The sequence below is a fragment of the Oryctolagus cuniculus genome, chromosome 10, assembly GCF_964237555.1.
Source record: "Oryctolagus cuniculus chromosome 10, mOryCun1.1, whole genome shotgun sequence".
NCBI classification, from domain to species: Eukaryota; Metazoa; Chordata; class Mammalia; order Lagomorpha; family Leporidae; genus Oryctolagus; species Oryctolagus cuniculus.
The window spans coordinates 54,141,218-54,162,707 of record NC_091441.1 but is presented as its reverse complement, the minus strand read 5'-3'; the positions used below and the strand labels follow the sequence as shown (position 1 = coordinate 54,162,707).

The window sequence follows — 21,490 nt, the reverse complement described above, 5'->3', positions numbered from 1 at the left end:
GTGGAAACCTGCCTGGGTGTCACTACTGGCAAGAAATCAACTTGACTTTTCCCTAGACAACTCTCTTAGAGTCATGTTTCCTTAATCTGGACTGTTTTGTTAAACGCAAATTAATTAGGGCAGAAATAATTCCTAGAGGAGAGCAGCTAACTCTAATGACTTGCATTTGCATGGTTCTTTACCATTTACAAAGCACTGCCTTGTTATCTCGCATTTCTGTGCCTTCATGTGTCAGTTCATTGATTTGCCAGATGTTAGCGTGCTGTTGCTAAATGAAGTTCTCAATAGATTGTGAGAGAGGACGGTGCAGGACCTGCTGATGATTCCAACGGCACAGGCTCCTCTTTTCTCAGTGGAAGAAGTGATGGGTAGGAGTGTATCAGACTGGCCGGGGCAAGGCCACCAGAGCCGCCTGTTTACCACGGAGGTTCCAGGCTAGTCTGTGCCCCTTAGCTCAGTGCAGTCATGATTTATTTGGACAGGAGGTGGCAGAGTGTATACTTGACCTCAGACACCAAACACTCATGTCTTCAAAGTACTGAGCGGTGATGTCAGCTTGAGTTCACAGACATTCAAGTGAGCCCCCACACAGCACAGGACAAGAGGAACCCTAATCAAAGATTAACTTGGCGTGGCAGGGGCACGGGCTTGAAAGAATACCTAGGGCTGCGTGGTTATCTTAGGTATGTACCAGCCTCCCGGCCCCATGCCCCACACACTCGGCCAATGTCAGCCAACGACATTACCTGCCTTGGCTGGTTGACCTTAGCTCCCGAAGACAGCAATAATCGAATAACGTCCAAGTAACCACCTTGGGCGGCTAGGAAGAGGGCCGTGGCTCCATCCTGATGAGAACAAGTAGGTGTTAAAAAGTCATCTTTCACCAGTATTCTCAAAGACATTAGATGAAGAATTACACATGTCTAGTATAATTTTTCATTTCTATCCTCTTTTAAGTTTTCATCCTTTTGTCAATGGAGAATCAAGTGCTGTGTGAGTAGATAAATCCCCCAAACCTAAATTGTATGATTTCATGAATTGGGAGAAAAGGCTGTTCTTTTCATTAGATCTTTCCTATGTATTTCTCTCTCTCCCACGTTAATCTGTGCTCCTCCAACACGAGGCTCTAGAAAGAATCTTCATGAAGTCTCTCTCTGCCAGGGCAGTGGAAACCAATGCCTATAAGTTACACAGAGCGATCATGTATGGAGCCCAAAGCAACTGCTCCTTCTCCAATTATCTTTAGTTTCTTCCTTCCCCTCTCCCCCAACTGGGTATCTATGTCACTGGTCATTTCTTTATGCTTGGGAACACGTCACTTGGTAATTTCAGCAATGCAACTGCCAGCCAGGAACTTGCATTCTCCCGGACGCCCACTGCAGCCAGACGGAATGCACGGCCCAGGTGAGCCTCCCCAGGTTTACACTGCGGTGGAACACCTGAGCACACTCCGTGGGAGACACCCAGCAAATGGTGCGGAGTAGCACGCCCCCACTGGAAGGCTAACACACATCACTCCCTGCCAGTCGAACTGGGCGGGGCACGTGGAGGGGACTGGGTTTCCAGCAGAGCTCCCAGACTGCCCTCAAGGCAATCATTAAAAAAATTACCCAGCCTGTACAGGTGTGTAAGCAGCTGTTTGATATGCGGGTGAAATTAGCAGCAGCTCCTTACTGTGCAGCTTAATGAGTTGTCAACCCCGCCCTTAGCATCTTATAATCCGGGAACTGTCTGAAATGGGCTCCCCCCACGTATTTCAATGGTTTAGAATGGGAAGATTTGCATTGTCTGAGTAAGGATACAGAGAGGGATTACTATGGGAAGGGGTGGGCCTCTCCCCAAACTCTACATTTCTGTTTTTTCTTTTTCTTTTAAAGATTTATTTTATTTGAAAGTCAGAGGGATCGTCCATCCACTGGTTTACTCCCCAGATTGCTGCGACACCCTGGCTGTCTGGGCCAGGCTGAAACCAGAAGCCAGGAGTTTTATCAGGTCTCCCATGGGAGTGGCAGGTGCCCAAACACTTGGCCCATCTTCTACTGCTTTCCCAGGCCATTAGCTGGGAGCTGGATGGGAAGTGGAGCAGCCAGTATGTGAACTGGTACCCATAGGGGATGCTGGTGTCACAGGCAGTGGCTTACCCTGCTATACCACAATGCTGGCCCCAGAACTCTATTTCTAAGATAAGTTCTACCCCAATGAGCCTTGCAGAAGAATGTTATCTAGTGAGAACAAACTGAATACCCACAGTCAATCTGCACTGACTACGGATACTCATGCTAAGAAAATCACTATTTTTCCTTTTCCAGAGACTCATCCTATTCAATGTACACACACAGATATACTGTCAGACATACCTTACTATGTCCAAGTATGGCCAAATAAATACCCAGAACCTTAGACCTGTGTTCCTTAGACTTGGCCACACGTCAGGACCACCTGTTGGCCACGTTGTGCTTCAGAGACTCTGGCTTGGTGGGTCTGGGGTGGGCCTGCGTACTGTAGTTTCCAAAAGTCCCCAGGTGTTTCTAACGGGCAGCCAGAGAGGAGAATGGGTCTTAGATCATTATCAGGTGATGCAATCTTTCCGTTGGTAATACTGCAGGCTCAAAAGAGTTACAGATTTTGAAGTGCAAGGGTAAAGCCAGTTGCTGTGCACTTCAAAGAGGCCTACGATTCGTTGGAGTTTAAACAGCTAACTCTGGAGAGTGTGTTCAAATGGAAACGTTCACACCTGGCAGTACCGTGCCCTAGGCGTAAGCGCTAAGTATTTAGACGCAGCATAGCCTAACTGCGGTTCCTGGGTAATTGGACGCAGGAATTCCTGCACTCCTCATCATGGGACTCTGGCAAGTTCCTTCATCTCCCATGCTTTCTTTTTTCCTACAAAACCAGAATAACATTTGCCATGAATCCTATGGTACTGGAGTGACAATCAAAGGTGCCTTTGGTGTCTGCTAATTGCCAATTAGCTACAAATAGAGAGCAATGGATGCTTTTCAAGAAGTCATGTATGTACATGAGTGTACATGTATTTCACAGGTCTTCATCCATTCAGCCTTCTCTTCCAAATACCTTGATCTCTCCTCTTTGTGCCTGTCTTCACAAGTAACTACAACAGAAGATATTTTGACTTTCTGCAAGTCCACATGCTGGGCTGTGTGGTTTGTCATGGCATGGGTAAGTATGGGTCAAATGGTTTCTGAAGATGTTAATTCCACAGCTACCTGAAATGTCTCATATGTCCACCTGACTCAAGGGAGAACAAAGATGGATCAATAAGATCATGTGGTTTCTGTGCAGAAAAAGCTCACCTGGTCTACTGTAGCTTTTCCCCCTTGATGTATCAGATTAAAATTCTACCATTCATCACATTTTGGAAGTTAGCATCTCTGACATCTGAATTTAGACCTCAGTGTTACGTGTGAAGATGGAATGAGCAGGACCCATCCGGTGTCCCCCTGAAATGCACTCACATAAAGTTGGTCGTGGATATTGGCTCCGTGCTTCAGCAAGGTCTCCACCACCTGCATGTGCCCGTACTGACTGGCAGCCAGCAGGGCCGTGCCCCCGTCCTGTGGACATGTAAAGCGTGAGCAATCAGACACAGTGCAGGCGCTTGTTCTACCAAGGGGATGCTCCTCGGCATAACGTGGCAACAGAATTTTCCCGCAGACCCTAACAAACGCACTTCCTTTCTTGTGTCCCATTTCCCTGTTTTATTACAACATAGTTCACCCTCAGCATGGTTATGCTGCATCCTTGGATGACTTGCTGGAGCTAAATTACAGTGATTTGACCAAATTATTTTAATTAATTTAGACATGTCCCATGACTACTGCAGAATCATCTGTTTGCCTCTCAGTATGGGAAACAGAACAGAAAGTTGTCAGTTCCACCTTGGAATGAACAGAAGAGACCCCCTTGGCTTCTGGCCAGAGACCCTGTTGACAAACACTGGCTTCTCCCCAGGGTGCCACCCAGTTAGAAGCCACTAGGGTTAAGGAGCTGTTGTGGGTAACCCTGTGGTTACCACAGCCCTCACGGAACAAGGTCTGCATCTATGAAAAGAATGGAAGATTCCAGCACATTCCAGGCACCTCTCATTCTCCTGTTTAGTTTTTGCCTCTGAACATGTGCCAATTTGTCCAGGTCTCTTAAATTATGGGCCCTACAATGAAACAAAGCCCTGTAAAGTTGCTGCACTCTGATGTGGACTGGGACATTCTGTCTACTCTACCTGTCTATCTGCACCCTGAATTAGAATGGGTGCTTATGTCATCCACATCACACTGACTGACTCACTGAGTCTGTGGCCAACCAAAGCCCTGAGTGGGTTTTCTCAGGTGCACCATGAGCTCTTCCCACCTAGAGCTGTCGAGCTGTTTGGCTCACAGATGTACATGGACACCTGAGCTAAATATAAATAACTGAAGAACATTTAACCTGGTTTAAAATATGAATCATAAATAGGAAGGAACCTCAGAAAGTTTGTGGAAAAAATGGAATTGAAAGTTATATTTTGATTCAAAATGTTTTGAAATCCAAGAAGTTTTTTCATAATACTCATTTCCCATGAACTTTTGGAAGATGGCAAACTTCCAAATGTGGACACAAAGAATTTGTTCAAAATACCTGCCTTTGGGGGCCGGTGTTGTTGTGTAACAGGTCAAACTGTACCTGCAGCACCCACATTGCTTATCAGCACCGGTTCAAGCCCCGGCTGCTCCACTTCCAATCCAGTTAATTGCTAATGTGCCTGGAAAAGCAGCAGAGGATGCACCAAGTCTTTGGGCCCCTGTACCCACATGGAGGACCTGGAAGAAGCTCCTGGCTCCTGGATCTTGTCTAAGACCTGATCTAGCTCTGGCCGCTGCAGCCACTGGCGGAGTGAACCAGCAGATGGAATCTCTCTCTCTTTCTTTCTCTCTCTTCCTCTCCCTCTCTCTCTTTCCCCCTCTCTCTGTAACAATGTCTTTCAAATAAATAAAATAAATCTTTAAAAAAAAGTTAAAAAAAAATACCTGGCTTTGGGACTGGCATTTGGTTTAGTGGTTAAGCTGCTGGTTGGGATTCCTGCATCTCATATCAAGAGTGCCTGAGTTCAAGTTCTGGCTCCACCCCTCATTCCACTTTCCTGTAAACATGAACTGTGGGAGGCAGCTCAAGTGGTTGGGTCCTTGCCACCCACATGAGAGACTTGGGCTGAGCTCCCAATTCCCAGCCTTGGCCTGGCCCAGCCGAAGCCACTGGCAGGTATCTGGGGACTGAGCCAGGAGCTGTGTCTTTGTCTTTAAAACAAACAATCAAACAAACAAAAGCACCAAAAAAACCCAGTCCACCCTTGGAGCTCCTCAGAGGGTCTGAGTGAGTGTGTCTGGGGAGAGGCCCAGAAGTACTCCAGTCATGTGGGGTGACTGGCAGTTGCAGGTGGCAGGTGAGGCTCCCGGGCAGAAACACTGCCCTAAGAGCTCTTGTGTTCACAGGCAGGACATCCTGGGGGATGCGTGTGGCCAGGCACAGCTTCAAGGAGGGATGGGCTGTGTGGTGGAGGAGGGTGCTTGAGCCGGGCTTTGAAGGGTAGTGAACTGAGAGGTGGGAGACTGAAGGCTGGGGGGCTGGGGGGGGGCATGGGTGGTGGCAGTGGCAGGGACATCAAGAAACCTAACAGCAGCAACAAGCACCACTATTTTCAAGCTTTGTCCTATCGATTTTCTCAGCTCTTGGTCTGGTAAGGTAACGGAACAGATAAAATAAGATGATCATGTAGGACAACTGATGTCTATTATTATCTTAAAAATTACTTGAAGGCAGACACATATCCACAAATCTTCTATCTACTGGTTCACACAGCAGCAGCCAGGAACTCCATCCAGGTCTCCAACATGAGAGGCAGGGATCCAATTACTTGAGCCATTGGTGCTACCTCCCATGGTCTGCATTAGCAGGAAGCTGCAGTCAGAAACTGGAGCTGATAATCAAACCCAGGTACTCCAATGTGGGATGTGGGCACCTTATCAGAGTCTTAACTGCCAAGCTAACTGGCTGTCCCCATATAGAGGTTTATGAGAACAGCTGATGTTTTGATGACGGGATCACAATAAAAAGCAGTGTCCCGACACTCTCTTCTTTCCTTGGGAATCTCTTAGAGACCTGCAGCTGGTCTAAAGGAAACATGGTTTTCTAGGATCGGAAAGACTGGCTCGTGTACACAGGCCAAATGAAAGTATTAACTTGTTAGCCAAGAAAATACTAAAGCAGCCTCATGGTCATGATCATCCTGACTTAGGTCAAAGAGCTGAGATTCAGGTCTGTAAAAGCTTACTTTCTATTGTTAGTTGCATCACTTTTATAGTAAAAAAAATATAAAACACTACACACATATCTCGTATGACTGTATATTATATTCAGTAAGTCTGGAGGCATGTACCTAACTCCATATCAGGTTTCAGAAAAGACAGAGACCCTATGTGAAGTTCAAGTCTATTTAACAGTTAGCATTTTAACAGGGAAAAAAAACCACTGGAAACTCCCTTGATATGTCCCTTATTTTTCAATAAGAAAACCTAAAAATTCCCAACTCAGGCAAATTTTAAGCATTTTTTAAATTACTATAATGCCAGAATTGAGATGACAATCACAAAAATATATGGCAGTTCAAATTCTTCTATTACAAAACATTATGTAAAAACCATATTGTGAAAACAAACTTGATCTTTTGTAGATAATCTTTATCTATATGCCAAAAATGAAAATGAGTAACTTCTTTTTAAAAATATTTGTTTATTTGAAAGGCAGAGTGATAGAGAGGTAAAGACAGAGAGTTATCTTCCATCTGCTGGTTTATTTCCCAAATTGCCAAAATGGCTAAGGCTGGGCCAGGCTGAAGCCAGGAGCCTGGAAATCCCTCCTAGTCTCCCCCTTAGGTGGCAGGGGTGCTTGACCCATCCTCTGCTCTCTCTGGCACAGCAGCAGAGAGCTGGATAGCAAATGGAGCAGCCAGGACTCGAACCAGCACTGATGTGGGATGTCAGCATCATGGGCAGTGGTTTCACCAGCTGGGCCCCAAGAATAACTTCTTTAAAGGAAGAACCCCAACTCCTCGCCCACTGTGTGAACTCTGATTCTATCACACGTCTCCCTGACAACAGCTCACACAAGGAAGCTGTCTGCCCGAGTTCCCTCTTCAGCAATCCCTGAGGCTTACAAGGCTCAGACTGATACTCCCAGAAATTCCTACTGTGGGTCTGGATTAACCTTGAAGGAAAATAAGCACACAGGACGGGGAAAGTTAGAAAGCCGCCTCCTCCTGTTCCCTTCCTGGTTACGAAACAGCGTTGCAGAGTGGAGAGTCAGCTGTGCAGGAGTCTGAGAAAATCCTCACAGAATTTTCTAGTCGTGGGTCCAGAGTGAAAATGTGATATATTACATGGAATCCCTAGGACCACTCCTGAACCATTACCAGCTGCCTTGTGATAGCCACTTCCTCAGACTTGAGAATCTTCTAGAAAGGGAAGCAGAAACGCATACCCCTGACTGCTGGCACTCTTCAACAGGGCATGAAATCAAGACGATTCTCTTACCTTGGTCCTGAATTCAGTAGATGCTCCAAATCCAAAGAGAAATCTCACAACGTCGTTATGGCCTTGCTGGGCAGCAAAGAACAGGGCGGTTGTACCTGACTGGGAGAGAAGGAGGGGAGGGGAGAGGCTGGCTTTAGAAGACATTTGGTCGTGTTTTATTCCATGTACACAGTGGCAAAGAAAACAACACAACATCCTTGCATAGTAGCCTTCCATCCTAGGAAGAGACTGCGTTTGAACTGATGCTATTCCTTGGTCAGGCAAGTGACAAGACGAAAGCAAAGCTTTATTCTTGGTGTAGTGGCATGAAGAGGGGCTCCCAAAAAGATACCTCTTCATCCTTATTCACAGAACCTGTGAACATTACCTTATAAGGCCAAAGGTTGGATTAAGTTCATGGTTTTGAGAGAAGGGATTTATCCTGGGTTACCTGGGTGGGCTCTGAATCCCAAGACAGGCGTCCTTGTAAGAGAGGCGCACGCATCATTTATGCTTAACACCTGGAAACAACTGAACTGTCCATCAGGGCATTAAGAGATAAGCAAAGTGTGGTATACCTACAGAGTGGAACAGTATTCAGCCTTGAAAGGGAAGGACATTCTGACATGTGTTATGACAAGGGAAAACCTTGAAGCCGTCGTTCTAGGTGAAGCATGCCAGGCACAGAAGCACAAACACAGTATGGTTCTGCTGTCACATCTAAAGCAGCAACATTCACAGAGTCAGAAATGAAGATGAACGTGGAGTTGCTGCCTAATGGGGCCAGAGTTTTCATAAGATGATGAGGACTGTGTGGATGAACGCTGGTGATGGCTGCACAACTTTATGGACGTACTGAACTGGCCACAGAAAAATGGCCACGATGCTAAGTTTTACATATATCTTACTACAATTGTTTAAAATTGAAAAAGAGGCGATGTGACCCCAGAGGCGGGACTGGAGTGCTGTGTGAGCTACGGCACGCTAGCAGCCCATAGAAGCCACGGGGCGGGACCTCCAGGGGGAAGGAGAGCCCACACAGCCTGCCTGGGCACTTCCGGCCTCCAGGTATGCGAGGGAATTAGTCCCTGCTGTTTGCAGGCTGCCCAGTCTCGGCAGCCACAGGAAGCCGGTTGGTGCAGCGGTTGGGAAACACTAGCATTTGTTAACACAGAAAGCATTCTGGTCGAATTTTGGTTATGCAATGTGGTGTCTTAGAGTCAAAAGCTACCCGTGCAACCAAGAATCCACTTCTGTAACGGTGAGCCCACAGGAAAAACAGGCCCCAAAACCTTGCTCGAAATGGGACCCACTAAGAAACCGCCTGATTCCAAGTTTTAAGCTGATCATGACATTCTCAGACACAATTTTTAAAAATACTTTTTCTTCTCAGCCAGTTTTACAAAACCTCTTGTAGACAGGAACCCAAATCAGTGTGTCACGTGAGCAACGTCGCAGTACTGCATCTACAGCCGATAGATTTTTCCTACCACAGGCTCTTCATTTCCATGCTTTCAGCATGGGAGGAAGCTAATGGCCAGGCACTGTGCAAAGAAAACCCTCTTTCCACAGCTTAGCTGGGACTGTGAAGCTAGTGGGTCTCTCACTCAGGGAGAGAAAGCCAGGAGAGCAAGTGCTGTGGATGACTGATCACCCTAAGGGCCCGAGGAAGTGGGAGGCAGGTGAGCAGTGAGGGCCGACATCGAGGCAGAATATCTAACCCAGATCTAACCCGGATTTGACCTGATCTAACAGATCTAACCCAGGTCTGTGGGTGATCCCATAAGACTGGCTGCCCTGTCCAAGCAGGAGGTTGGGAGGGACCCCACAGCCTGGCTGCTGGCAGGCAGCAGGAGCTCCAGGCCCATTTCCCCCACCACCCGCCCCTTCCTGTTGGAAGCCTTGTGGATGTGCATTTATATTGACTAACACAGAGCCGATAAGCAACTCCCACATTCCAGATGTGGGCCGGCTGCACAAAGGAGCCCAGGGGCCTAAGTGAGCTATAAGTCGATTGGTTAGGGGTCTTTTGGCATGCTGCCCCTTCTGCCCTACAGAATTGCTGTTACTATCAGAGGTTTTTTCTTTCCTTCTTACCCTACAAAAGTCTGTGTCTGATTGCTAATAAATGGACATGCTCATCCAGCCTGTTTCTGATGCTTCTTGTAGAGAGACATCGTAGCACTTCCAGCTCAACAGCTGAGGGTCTCACTCAAAGAGACCTCACAGATCTTACCCAGATTTAACCTGATCTAACCCAGATCTATCCCAGATCTAACCTGATCTAACCAGAAAACCCAAATCTAACCTGGATCTAACCCAGATCTAACCCTCTACCTCAGGCTATGCCCAGGGGCACAGGCAACGTGGCCACTCACAGAGCCTTGCCATCTGCAGTCAGGAGTGAATTTTCCCTTGTTTCCCAGAGACCTGGGGAGGAAGCACCTTTCCACTGCTCCGACAGCGAGGGCAATGGATTCCAGAAATCTTAAGGCATAAACAGATCTGGATGAGAAAACTTGGCTAACAGTAAAACTCACCTTCTTAACAGAGATAATTGAGAGACTAGCAAGGTGCCTTCCTAGGAATCGTTTCTTTTTCAAGAGAAAGGATTTTTTTTCAATAAGCTTTCTTGACACATTGATTATAAAAAGCATAGTGAGAGCAGTTTCAGCCAGTGTTGGAAGCTACATGCCACCCATCATCATGCGGCAATCTGTAGACTACAGGAGCTAACTCTCAGTCTGCAAGATGAGTGGAGGTCTTCAACTGTTGTGCTTTTCTACTGAAACCCAGGGCTCCCTGCCAAGAGCATTTGCAATTCCCAGGCCTGAGAGTTACAGTCAGCTAATTCTGCCGACTCTCTAAGGTAATGATCTTTCAGGATCATTCGCTTCCAGTTTGGAAACAAGCTCTGTTACCTAGACAGTCAACCAAAGAAAACAATAGCAAGTGCTTCTTTAGGAAACAAATATTCTGATATTGCAAAAATAGATGGTGAGTTTCAAAGCACCGCAAGGCACTCTTTCAGCTTCCAAAACAGGTGCTTTGAAACTCACCATCTATTTTTGCAATATCAGAATATTTGTTTTGCTAAGAATTCCCAAGGACTTCTGTTCTCAATGCCAAAGAGTTTTCATCTCCAAGATTAGTTGAGCCATTGGAACCAAACACATAGGTCAACATAAAACTATAAAAACCATTATGTTGGCTGGAACCCAAATATTTCTCTTCTGCCCCATTTTTTTTTCAGTTGTTCTAAAGAGACTTTTGTGAATGTTGAGCCTGCCCTTCAGGATAAAGGTTTTTGAGTAAGCATATCTGGACCATATTATTTTTATTTAGAGAAAAGCCATCTCTTCTTTGAACTTATAACAAACATGGACTACAAAGAAGAGAGGAAAAACAAAAAGATTAGGAAAATTTTAAACTATAATTCTAAACATTCTTATCTCAGGTTCAAACATTCTCATTTCAGAAGAAATGAAGTGCTGCTGACTATGACCCTGTCGGAATAAGATCGAAGTCAGAGAACTCAGGAGGCTTCCATAGCCTTGGCAACTCACGACTGGAGCCTGGGGAGATTGCTGACGCCATAAACAAGAGTGTCAAGTTGTTAGGTCAACAACAGGGGTCACTGTATACTTACTTCTCATGTGGGATCTGTCCTTAGTGTGTTGTCCAATGTGAAGTAATGCTATAACTAGTACTGAAACAGTATTTTGCACTTTGTGTTTCTGTGTGGGTGCAAACTGATGAAATCTTTACTTAATATATACTAAATCGATCTTCTGTATGTAAGGATAAGGAAAGTGAATCTTGATGTGAATGGAGTGGGGGAGGGAGCGGGAGATGGGAGGGGTGTGAGTGGGAGGGAAATTATGGGGGGGGGGGAGCCATTGTGGTCCATTAACTGCACTTTGGAAATTTATATTTACTAAATAAAAAAAAAAAAGAAATGAAGTGCTGAAGTAAACATGTCCTAAAACAAGGATCTAGCATTATGGAAATGACTCAGAAGAATTGGTGAGAAGATCGACTGGATCCCCTGTTGTCTCACTGGACCCTCTCCCCTTGCTGAGCCAGGGCTGCAGGGAACCAGGTCCCAGCCAAGTGTCAGGTGTCACTCTTTCCTAGTTCCCAGCCAAGGCCTCCACTAACCGCAGGGTGATGCAAGAGACTTCTGGATGTTCCTTGGGACTCTATGACACAGTCTTTAGACCTGGAATGTCCTGCTCCACTCAGGAGCTGTGGTCCAGACTGGAAGAATGTCTCCATGAAAGCTCTGCTGACGAGTTACTTTTCTCCAATAACAGCTATCCCAGGACAGGACTGGATCAGGCTAAACCTGGCTTTCAGTCTAGCCTGGGGCTTTCCAAGGATGTTCACCTCTGTTTGGGTCAGTGAGAGCCCAGAGGTCAGGCTCTCCTCTGGGAAGGACTTGAGCATGTTATCTCCAGAAAGAGTAGCTCACCAGGCTCTGGGTTGGCTTGCAGATATCTGGAGCCTCTTCAGATCTATCCCAAAGTATGTTAAAAATACCCCAGTTCTCTACTGCTTCTCTAGATTGGACCAAGAATAGATTCTCTGGCAAGACCAAACTCCCCTTTATCTGAGGTTGCACTTGAATGAAACATGGCAGCAGGCTCATATTTTAACCCAAGTTCACCCACATGGCCACTCAGAGAAGTCTCTGGAAAACGTGGTTGGGTGAGGATGGTTGAGCAGTCCTAGCAAGTCAGCCTCATTATGAGCAGGTCGGAGGTTCTAACCTCTAAGACTATCATCTCTTACGAAAATCCCATAAATCCGGGAGCACCTCATACCAAGGGAAGAAGGAGGAATGATTTAAGCTGGAGACCAAACGTGTGTGTGTTTAAGGGCTGAGGGAGGACATGTGTGACTTCAGATGTGCCCAATGATGACCCATTTCTGTGGCAGAATCTTAGGCACAGAAAACTTCACAGTGGGCTCTAGGGTAGGAGCAAAGCAACGATGGCTCTTGCCCTCCTCGCTAGTTCTCCGACAGGCAAACTCCAGTTCCCTCAGCCCTTTTCGTTCAAGTGCAGAACCTGACCTACCTCTCTCTGCAGGTTGATGTCTGCTCCTTGTAGCACCAGTTCCTTCACACAGTCTATGTGGCCAGCGTAGGAGGCGACCATGAGGAGTGTGGTGCCGTGCTGGATGGGGGGAGACAGACGAACAGTTAGGCCACCACTATGTCACACAGAGGGGTCCCGGGATGGAAGACTGCGCAGATGCCAGCTCCACTCAGAAAATGACTGGGCGCAAACTTCCCTGTCACGCTGGGGCTGGTGCTGTGGCATAGTAGGCTAAGCCTCTGCCTGCAGTGCTGGCATCCCAAACGGGTGCAGGTTTGAGTCCCGGCTACTCCATTTCCAATCCAGCTCCCTGCTAATGGCCTGGGAAAGTAGTGGAAGATGACCCAAGTACCTGGGCCCTGCACCTGTGTGGGAGACCTGGCAGAAGCTCCTGGCTCCCGGTTTTGGATCAGCTCAGCTCCAGCTGTTGCGGCCATTTGGGGAGTGAACAAGCAGATGGAAGACTTTTTTCTCTGACTCTTCCTCTCTCTGTCTGTAACTCTACCTCTCAAATAAATAAATAAAAATTTTTAAGAAAGTACCTCATCAGTAATCTGGAATGCAGACTAGATAAGAAAGCAAAGCAACAAATTGCTGAGGCTGGAATTTTCAATTTAAAAATTTATCTCATATCCTTTAGAAACACAGTCCAAGTGAGCCATAATTATTACAACAGTAATGTAATATCTCACTTTATGAGTTCTATGTAATGATTCCTGAGCCACAACGCTGCTACTGATGCAACCAATGGGTTAAAAGGTGCCAGCTGGTTTTCTGTGGTTAGAAGTCTTGGCCTTCAAAATGATTCAGGCAAAGATGAAAGGCACTGCAATGCAAGGAGGGTCAGCGGCCAGGGGCTAAGTCCACCTCTCATCAACCACGGGACCTGGGGTGAGCTGCTCACAGTAATGGGGACCCATTTACTTGGTCATTAAAAAGAGTGGGAAGGGAAAGGCTGATGGCTGTGGTCTCGGCCAGCTTTAAGATTCAAGGACTTGAAGTACACCATGGACATGGACCCTTCCGATTAAACTGGGCTTTTGAAGGTTAATTTACGTTTTTTTAAAGATTTATTTATTTATATGAAAGGCAGAGTTACAGAGAGGCAGAGAGAGAGTCTTCCATGCTCTTGTTCACTCCCCAAATGGCTGCAACAGCTGGAGTTGGTAAAATCCAAAGCCAGGAGCCAGAAGCCAAGAGCTTTTTCCAGTCTCCCATGAGGGTACAGGGGCCCAAGGACATGGGCCATCTCCTGCTCTTTCCCAGGCCATAGCAGAGAGCTGGACTGGAAGTAGAGCAGCTGGGACTCCAACCAGCACCCATATAGGATGGCAGCACTGCAGGCTATGGCTTTACCTGCTATGCCACAGTGCCAGCCCCTGCAGTTGGTTTCAAGATCTTGCAATTCAAATTCTCTCCACCGCCTCTGCATCTTCAGCCATCTGCCTCTCAGGAGTGGATGACAAGAGACAGATGAACCTATACACCAAGAAGGCGCACTAGGTACAGGGCAGCTAACATGAATCTCACAGTCTTCGAAATCGTTCTGTGTGGGGGACTTTGAAGGAAAGCAGTTTATTTATTTATTTATTTATTTTTGACAGAGTGGACAGTGAGAGAGAGAAAGGTCTTCCTTTACCGTTGATTCACCCTCCAATGGCTGCTGCGGCCGGCGCACCGCGCTGATCCGAAGCCAGGAGCCAGGTGCTTCTCCTGGTCTCCCATGCAGGTGCAGGACCCAAGCACTTGGGCCATCCTCCACTGCACTCCTGGGCCACAGCAGAGAGCTGGACTGGAAGAGGAGCAGTCGGGACAGAATCTGGTGCCCCAACCAGGACTAGAACCTGGTATGCTGGCGCCGCAGGCAGAGGATTAGCCTACTGAGCCACGGCACCGGCCAGAATGAAAGCAGTTTAGTTGAATGGTCACTGACAGGCTGATCTGGGTTGTTCTGCAACCTCTCAAGGTTTCATTCTCTAAATCTGTAAAATGGGGGCATAATAAAAGCATCTGCCTGAATAAATCAGTAAATAAGATCACTCAAGAAATGTGGTTAGGCACAGGAATGTTAGTTGTTCAGTAACTATCAGACATTAAATTAATGTTATGATAGTTCAGTAAATGTTAGTTCATCATTTGATTTTTGTTGACTTCTATAAATGATCACGCTAGTTTGGGGAGAGTCTGGTTTGTTTGCTTAATACAAAAAGTACAATAGAGTCAAGAAAAGCTAATAACTTTATAGCAGGCTCCATGATACTTCTTCTGTCCTGAGTGAACACATTTCACATTTGGATGTAAGATCTATATGGGCTGTAGCACCCAGTATTCAGCTGTACTCTGTGTATTCCTCATGACTGAAGTGGCAAGCTTGCTATTACTAACTTCCTGCTGGATGGGAGACATGTTCCGTTAGACAGCAGGCAGCAGCACCCTTAGTTCTGTGGTCTGAGAAAGCTAATCCCCATTGTGGTGGTTTGAAGAGGGGAGGCCTTGTGGGACGCAAGCCCTCATATGTGGGATTAGAGCCCTTCCGGAAGAGGCAGAAGGGAACTTGTCGCCCCCTTCCGCCCCAGGAGACCACAGTGACAAATCACCACCCAGCAAGCAGACCATGAGCCTGCATGGACTCCAGGCCTGCTGGCGCCTTCATCTTGGGTTTCCCAGCCTCCAGAACTGTGAGCAATAAATCTCTCTTGTTTATAAACTTCCAGGCTGAAGTGTTTTGTTGTTGCAGCCCAAATGGGCTAAACCACTTGGTTTCATACCAGTCTGACCAGACAAGGGATGACTACATCCTTTAACATGAGGTGAGAAATTTTCTTTATCAGAGGTCCCCCCAGTCTCAAAAGTCAATTGCGAGCTGGAGGAACTACAAAGCACTTAGCTTGGAGATATAGAAAAACAACTCTTAGGATCCTCTGTTTAAAAGAAAGATGAATCAAATAATACTACTCCTTCACAGAATATATTTCAATTCTACATCATGGTCACCTGAGAAAAAGTCTGGAACACAGGAGAAAAAGAATAAAGAAGTGTTATATTAACCCACACAAAAATAGTCCCACTATGCTTAAAAGCTGTTAGGTGGGCTAATTTCAATTCTCTAAAGATTGAGGTTATTTCATTTCATTAATGTTAAGCTGCATCTTTAAAAAATGCACTGATTCTGAATTGACATATTGGTGTATATGAACACAGGGAAGTCCAAAACAAAAAAGGACATATATTAACACATCTAAATAGGCTAAATGAATCCTGCCAGTGCACACGCTTCTGTCAAAAAAGATGAGCAAAGCAAAAAATGTACACATCACATAAAAGACAGTAAGTGGAGATGGGAGTGTTGGCAAACCCAAGCTCTGGGGTATAGTGGGTGGCCCAGAAATCAAATATTTGTGCTTTACAAGGCTATTTGTTGGAAAAGTTTGATCATGGTCCTGCTTGAGGTTAGGAACAATTCCTGGGACACTCCAAGAGTCCCTGCATTCTGACGTCTCTCACTGGCTTCCCAGGGGATCCTGGGGCTTGGCTCCCTAAGTGAGAGCAATGCTAGCCTTGAGATCAATCACCATCATCAGAAGCCATTCTGGAACTGGACTCTGTCCTCAGGCCGCACATGGAGGAGACAAGAACTCAGCCAGTGATGTTCCCGGGAGAGCAAAGGCTGCACTGTTGCCCAGTACCTCCCAGCATCTCCGTCTCCGCCAGCCTCAGGAGCCCTTTCAAAAGACAAGAGATGTCTGCAGTGGCCATCGTGTAGATTTGCCCTTTGGGTTACAGAATCATCTCTCCAGAAAGCACATTTTTCATTTTAAATGAGGAAGGGTAACCTAAAAAGTATATCAGCATCCATTCCTGGAAGCAGCATTTTTGTCAAATAGCTGGCGGTCACTCTGCAGACAGAGACAGTGTATCTTGGAGGGACAGGGGTTATGGGAGAGATGACCCCTAATGCAGAACAGGTGCCAGAAAAGCTGAGAGCAGTTGGTGTTGTGGGGCAGTGGGCTAAGCCCCTGCTTATGAAACCAGCATCCCATATCTGAGTGCTGGTTCGAGTCCCGTCTGTTCCACTTCCTATCCAGCTTCCTGCTAATGCTCCTGGGAAGTCAGAAGAAGATAGCCAAAGTGCCTGGGCCCCTGCCACTCACGTGGGAGACGTGGATGGAGTTCCTGGCTCCTGGCTTTTGTTTGGCCCAGACCTGGCTGTTGTGGCTATTTGGGGAGTGAACCAGTGGATGGAAGAAATCTGGCTCTCAGGGGCCAGCGCTGTGGCTTGGTGTGTAAAGCCACCTCCTGCAGTGCCGGCATCCCATATGGGCACTAGTTCGAACCCCAGCTGCTCTACTTCCAATCCAGCTCTCTGCTATGGCCTGGGAAAGCAGTGGAGGATGGCCCGAGCCCTTGGGCCCCTGTACCCATGTGGGAAACCCAGAAGAGACTCCTGGCTCCTGGCTTCAGATTGGCAGAGCTCCAGCCATTGCGGCCAATGGGGGAGTGAATCAGTGGATGGAAGACCTCTCTCTCTCTCTCCCTCTCTCTCTCTGCCTCTCCTTCTCTCTCTGTGTAACTCTGGCTTTCAAGTAAAATAAATAAATCTTAAAAAAAAAAGAAATCTGGCTCTCTGCCCTTTCAATAAATAAATCTTTAAAAAGGAAGAAGGTGACAGAAAGAAAGGTTGAGTACATGTGTGTGTGGGGGTGGGGGGAGGATGTTGTCTGGCCCTGGGAAGCCACAAACCAGGAGGAAGTCGTAGAGATGTCTGACAAAGAGTGACTTTAAGGAAAAGAGGGAAAGTGGTCATCTGAGGAGTCAGTGCGGGAGGCCCCAGTGCCAAGTGGCCTTTGAACTCCACCGTTTTGCCCAGTGCAGTGCAGGAACTGGCACACCACAGCAGGCGGTTCACTGATGCCCAAGACCCGCTCTCCATCTGGCTTCTGCCACACAACGGCTACTGCATTTACACTGGGGTAATCGGAAGAAAGTTCCACAAAGAGGTTGTTGACGAAACTGTGGCCTGGGGGTGGGCAAACTGCAAAGAGCAGCGTAGTCCAGGAAGCTGGGGACAGTGGTGCTCCATGGACAGCCAAGCCTGAAGGTGCCTGGGGATGGTAGCAGCTCTCAGGATGCAGAGAGAGAGCGAGCAAGCGAGCTGCAGCCAGACAGACGGGGGTGGGGGCAACACTCGCTTCTCTCCTCCCCGCCTCTGGCTACTGCCCACCCTGCCATTGGCCACACGGTGCTGAAGGCCAGAGGGAAGTGAGGCCACTGGGACATTCCACACTGTTCAGACTCCCGGATGTAGACCCAGATGGGCAAGTGTGCAGTGGATCTGGAGGTGCACCTGGGAGCCATCCTGCCCCAAAACCCCATGGGCCAAGTGCAGCAAACTCTGCTCTTCTTTTCTCCTGTGAGGGCCTCCCCCCGCCCCAGGCAGCTGTGGAAGCCCTGCTGGGCACGGAGAAGCCAGGGGCTCCAACTGGCCCGGTGCCTGCCAGTGGACAGGAGTATCTGTTTTTAGTCTCCCTTCTAATTAGCATCTCTGTGTTTGCAAAAGGCAATGAAAAGGCTAAGAAGCTGGGAGGAAGCTTCAATTTCTCAGTTTTCTCATCCTTGTAGGAAAAACAGAACTCCCACGCCCACGGCAGCCCATGCATGCTCTAAATCATCTCCCTCTTTCCACAAAAGCAGTGGTCTGAATGCTTTCGCTCAACACCTTTCTCTCCCTGGCACGTGCCAGTTCTGAAGCCCAGGGACACGGCGCTGTCCTGACAGTGGCTGCCACTGGTCTCAAGCATCCAGTGTCTCCCTGCCTCTCTGAGTTCACCCAGGCAAGCACACACACCTGGAGGGGGAAACAGATTGGCGCCTATAGCGGGGGTGGGTGGGAGGGGACGCGTCGAGGCCATGCAGGTACCGTACGCTGTCTCTGCAGTCCACGTCCACGCGCCCACTGTTCAGCAGCAGCTTCAGCAGGGCCAGGTTTCCTCTCCGTGCAGCCCAGAACGCAGCGTTGGCAAGCGGCGTTTCCTTCTGCAAGGGCAAAATGAGACAGGATCTCAGTCACCAGCAGTCCCTGTGGCCGCTTCTGCAAGAACGGAGGACACCGTTCAAACGGGGGAGGGCTCTCAGGTGCGGGCCCTGGCTCCTGGCAGAAGCTCCTGGCTCCTGGCCCCTCCCAACCAGGGAGGAGCATCAGACACTGGAACTGGAGGTTTGGAACCAGGCACCTGAGCCATGGGTTGCTAGGTGGGGCACTTCCAATGTCCCGTTTCCCATCAATGTTTTCGCTTTCCTGCCTCTGTTCAGGTTCCTTTTTGCTTGACCCCATGCTTCCAGGTCGACACTCTGCTCACAGGAAATGAGAAGATTCCCTGAAACATTCCAAAGCTCTCCTGACCTCTAAGCGGAGCGAACTTTTTCCCAGGTCCAACCTCCCAAAGCAGGTTCCCTGCACTTTTTCTAAGTCGTCTACACTTTCTGTCTGGTCCCAGCTATCTGGGTAAGTGCCTCACTTTTCCTCCAACGAGCTGCTTCGCTTTGGCTGGAACTTGCCCGTGGCTTTGGCTGAGAACGAGGAACCCTGGGCAGAGAATGCCATTCCGCATCCTCGCAGATTGGGCACTCCACTGCTAAGTCCTTTGACAGCTGCAGAGTTAAAGTTGTAACCGCAGCTACGGTCTCCAAAATGAATGGCGGAGCTGAGTGCAAGCACAATTTCCTTCCTTGTGGTAAACCGGTCTGGGCTTGCAGAGGACAGCCTGTGATAGGGAGGGAGACTGGCTCTGGGACCAGACAGCTCTGGGCCCTGGTGCTCTGGGCAGGCGACTTGGCCCTTGGTAGTCTCAGTTTCCTTTGGCTTAGGTGGAGAGCACAGGGCCTACCTGGAAGTTTGAGGAAGGACTAAATGATGTAGATTCTTTGCTGAACACATGCCCTACACACCGTAAATGCTGCTGAGGGCCAATTTCCTCCCCTCTAGCTATTTTTCCTTGAAGATTAGAATCAATACGCAAAATTTAGAGTATTGAGGGATGGTGCTGCGGCGTAGTTGGTTATGCCTTGGCCTGCAGCGCTGGCATCCCATATGGGCACCACTTCCAATCCAGCTCTCTGCTAATGCACCTGGGAAAGCAGCAAAAAATGGCCCAAGTGCTTGAGCCTCTGCACCCACATGGAAGACCCAAAAGAAGCTCCTGGCTCTTGGCTTCGGATCAGCCCAGCTCTGGCCATTACAGCTATTTGGGGAGTGAACCAGTGGGTAAAAGACCTCTCTCTGTGTCTCTCCCTCTGTCTATAAATCTGCATCTCAAAAAATTAAATAAATCTTAAAAAAATAAATTCAGAGTATTGGTACTAATAAAGAATTGTGCTAATCTCATAAAGTTTTATAATAGTCACATTGCTTAATGAAAGCACATTTTTGGGTGGGTTTTAAATACCTTGCTGACACCAAAGGCATATTCTGCACTGCCTTTTGAATACTTGCATGCTGACATGGTGGCTCCCCCTTATCCAGAGTTTTACTTGATTTCAATTACTTGTAGTCAACCATGGTCCAGAAACACTACACAGAAAATTCCAGAAGTAAGTGATTCCTAAGTTTTAAATTGTGTGCAGGTCTCTGCAGCATGATGAAATCTCATGCCATTCCATTCAGTCCTGCCCAGGACACAGATCATCCTTTTATCCAGATATCCCTACTGTATACTCCACCTGCCCACTGGTCACATGGTGGCTGCCTCATTACCAGATTATCTGTTGCAGTATAGTAGTACTTGTACTCAAGGAACCCTGATTTTACTTAACAATGGCCCCAAGATCAACAGCAGTGATGCTGCGATTTTTGTTACAATGGTCCTACTTTACTGTTAGTTGTTCATCTCTTACTGTGCTGAATTTATAAATGAAATTTCATCATTGGTATGTATAGGAAAAATACATAGTTTATCTAGGACTTGGTACTACTATCTGCATGGCCACTGGTGGCATTTGCTGATGGGGGGTGGGCTACTGTATTGCATTAAATATAATGCTTCACTTGGCTAGAAAGAAAATATCAGTAATTTCAGCTATTCCACAAAGCCCTCTGAAAGGGAATTATGCAGACAGCAGAGTGAGGACAATGTTTGCTGGTGCCAGGATCTCATTTCAGATGCCCTTCAGCACACCCACCCTGGTGCTCATGTACAGACCTGGAGGTGAGAACAGCAAGGAAGGTAAACACCCTCGAATAGTTTCCTGGCTCATTTAGGAGGCAAAGAATCACCCCAAATTCCAGATGAACAAACTGCCTTCTTGGAAGGTGTAAATTTTCCTGTCCTAGAGTTTTTGAGCCAAATTGCAGCTGTGGCGTTCACACCTAGCATTTGCTATGTTTGCACTGGGGTGGGTCTCACTTGTGAGTTGTTAGTAACTGGGCGAAGTAATGGCAAGGCAGCTTTGACCTGTCCTCATGAAATAAATCACGAAACAATGGCCTTTTAATAAAGAGAATGCAAGGTCAAAATGAAGTCTGTGAGGAGCAACCAGGAGAATAACTTAATTTGCTCTGTGGAACAGCTCTGCTGGCTTTCTCTGAAATCTGAACAAATGCGCATGATAAAGTGAATTCACTTGCAGTGACTGTTTTACTTTAACCTCAAATACCTTCAGAAAGAAAAAAGAAAAAAAGGAAAACCACAAGAGAACAGCCAATGCCTATTGTCATGACAGCCAGCCAGGGCCTCTTCTCCCTTTAGAATGGTCTTGGGGATTCCTCCCCTGCTGGGTTGGCCATCCTGGCTTCCTCTGAGGTTCCAGCATCTGAGCGGCTGTGGTTTGGAT

The 21,490-nt window shown here is 47.4% G+C and overlaps 1 protein-coding gene across 3 annotated transcripts in view; it reads right to left on the bottom strand.

Moving 5' to 3' along the window:
- ANKRD29 (ankyrin repeat domain 29) overlaps window positions 1-21,490 on the bottom strand; it is a 53,503-nt gene that overhangs the window by 20,532 nt on the left and 11,481 nt on the right. The window contains exons 2-7 of one of the 3 annotated variants that reach the window (XM_070049916.1): window positions 18,587-18,697; window positions 14,304-14,646; window positions 12,644-12,742; window positions 7,584-7,682; window positions 3,477-3,575; window positions 747-845 (exon numbers count right to left, since the gene is read on the bottom strand). In XM_070049916.1, the coding sequence (XP_069906017.1) occupies window positions 747-845; window positions 3,477-3,575; window positions 7,584-7,682; window positions 12,644-12,724 (378 nt within the window). In that variant the 5' untranslated portion in view covers window positions 12,725-12,742; window positions 14,304-14,646; window positions 18,587-18,697. The remainder of the gene's footprint in view (window positions 1-746; window positions 846-3,476; window positions 3,576-7,583; window positions 7,683-12,643; window positions 12,743-14,303; window positions 14,647-18,586; window positions 18,698-21,490) is intronic. The other 2 variants (XM_051851339.2, XM_070049915.1) reach the window with 2 other exon arrangements.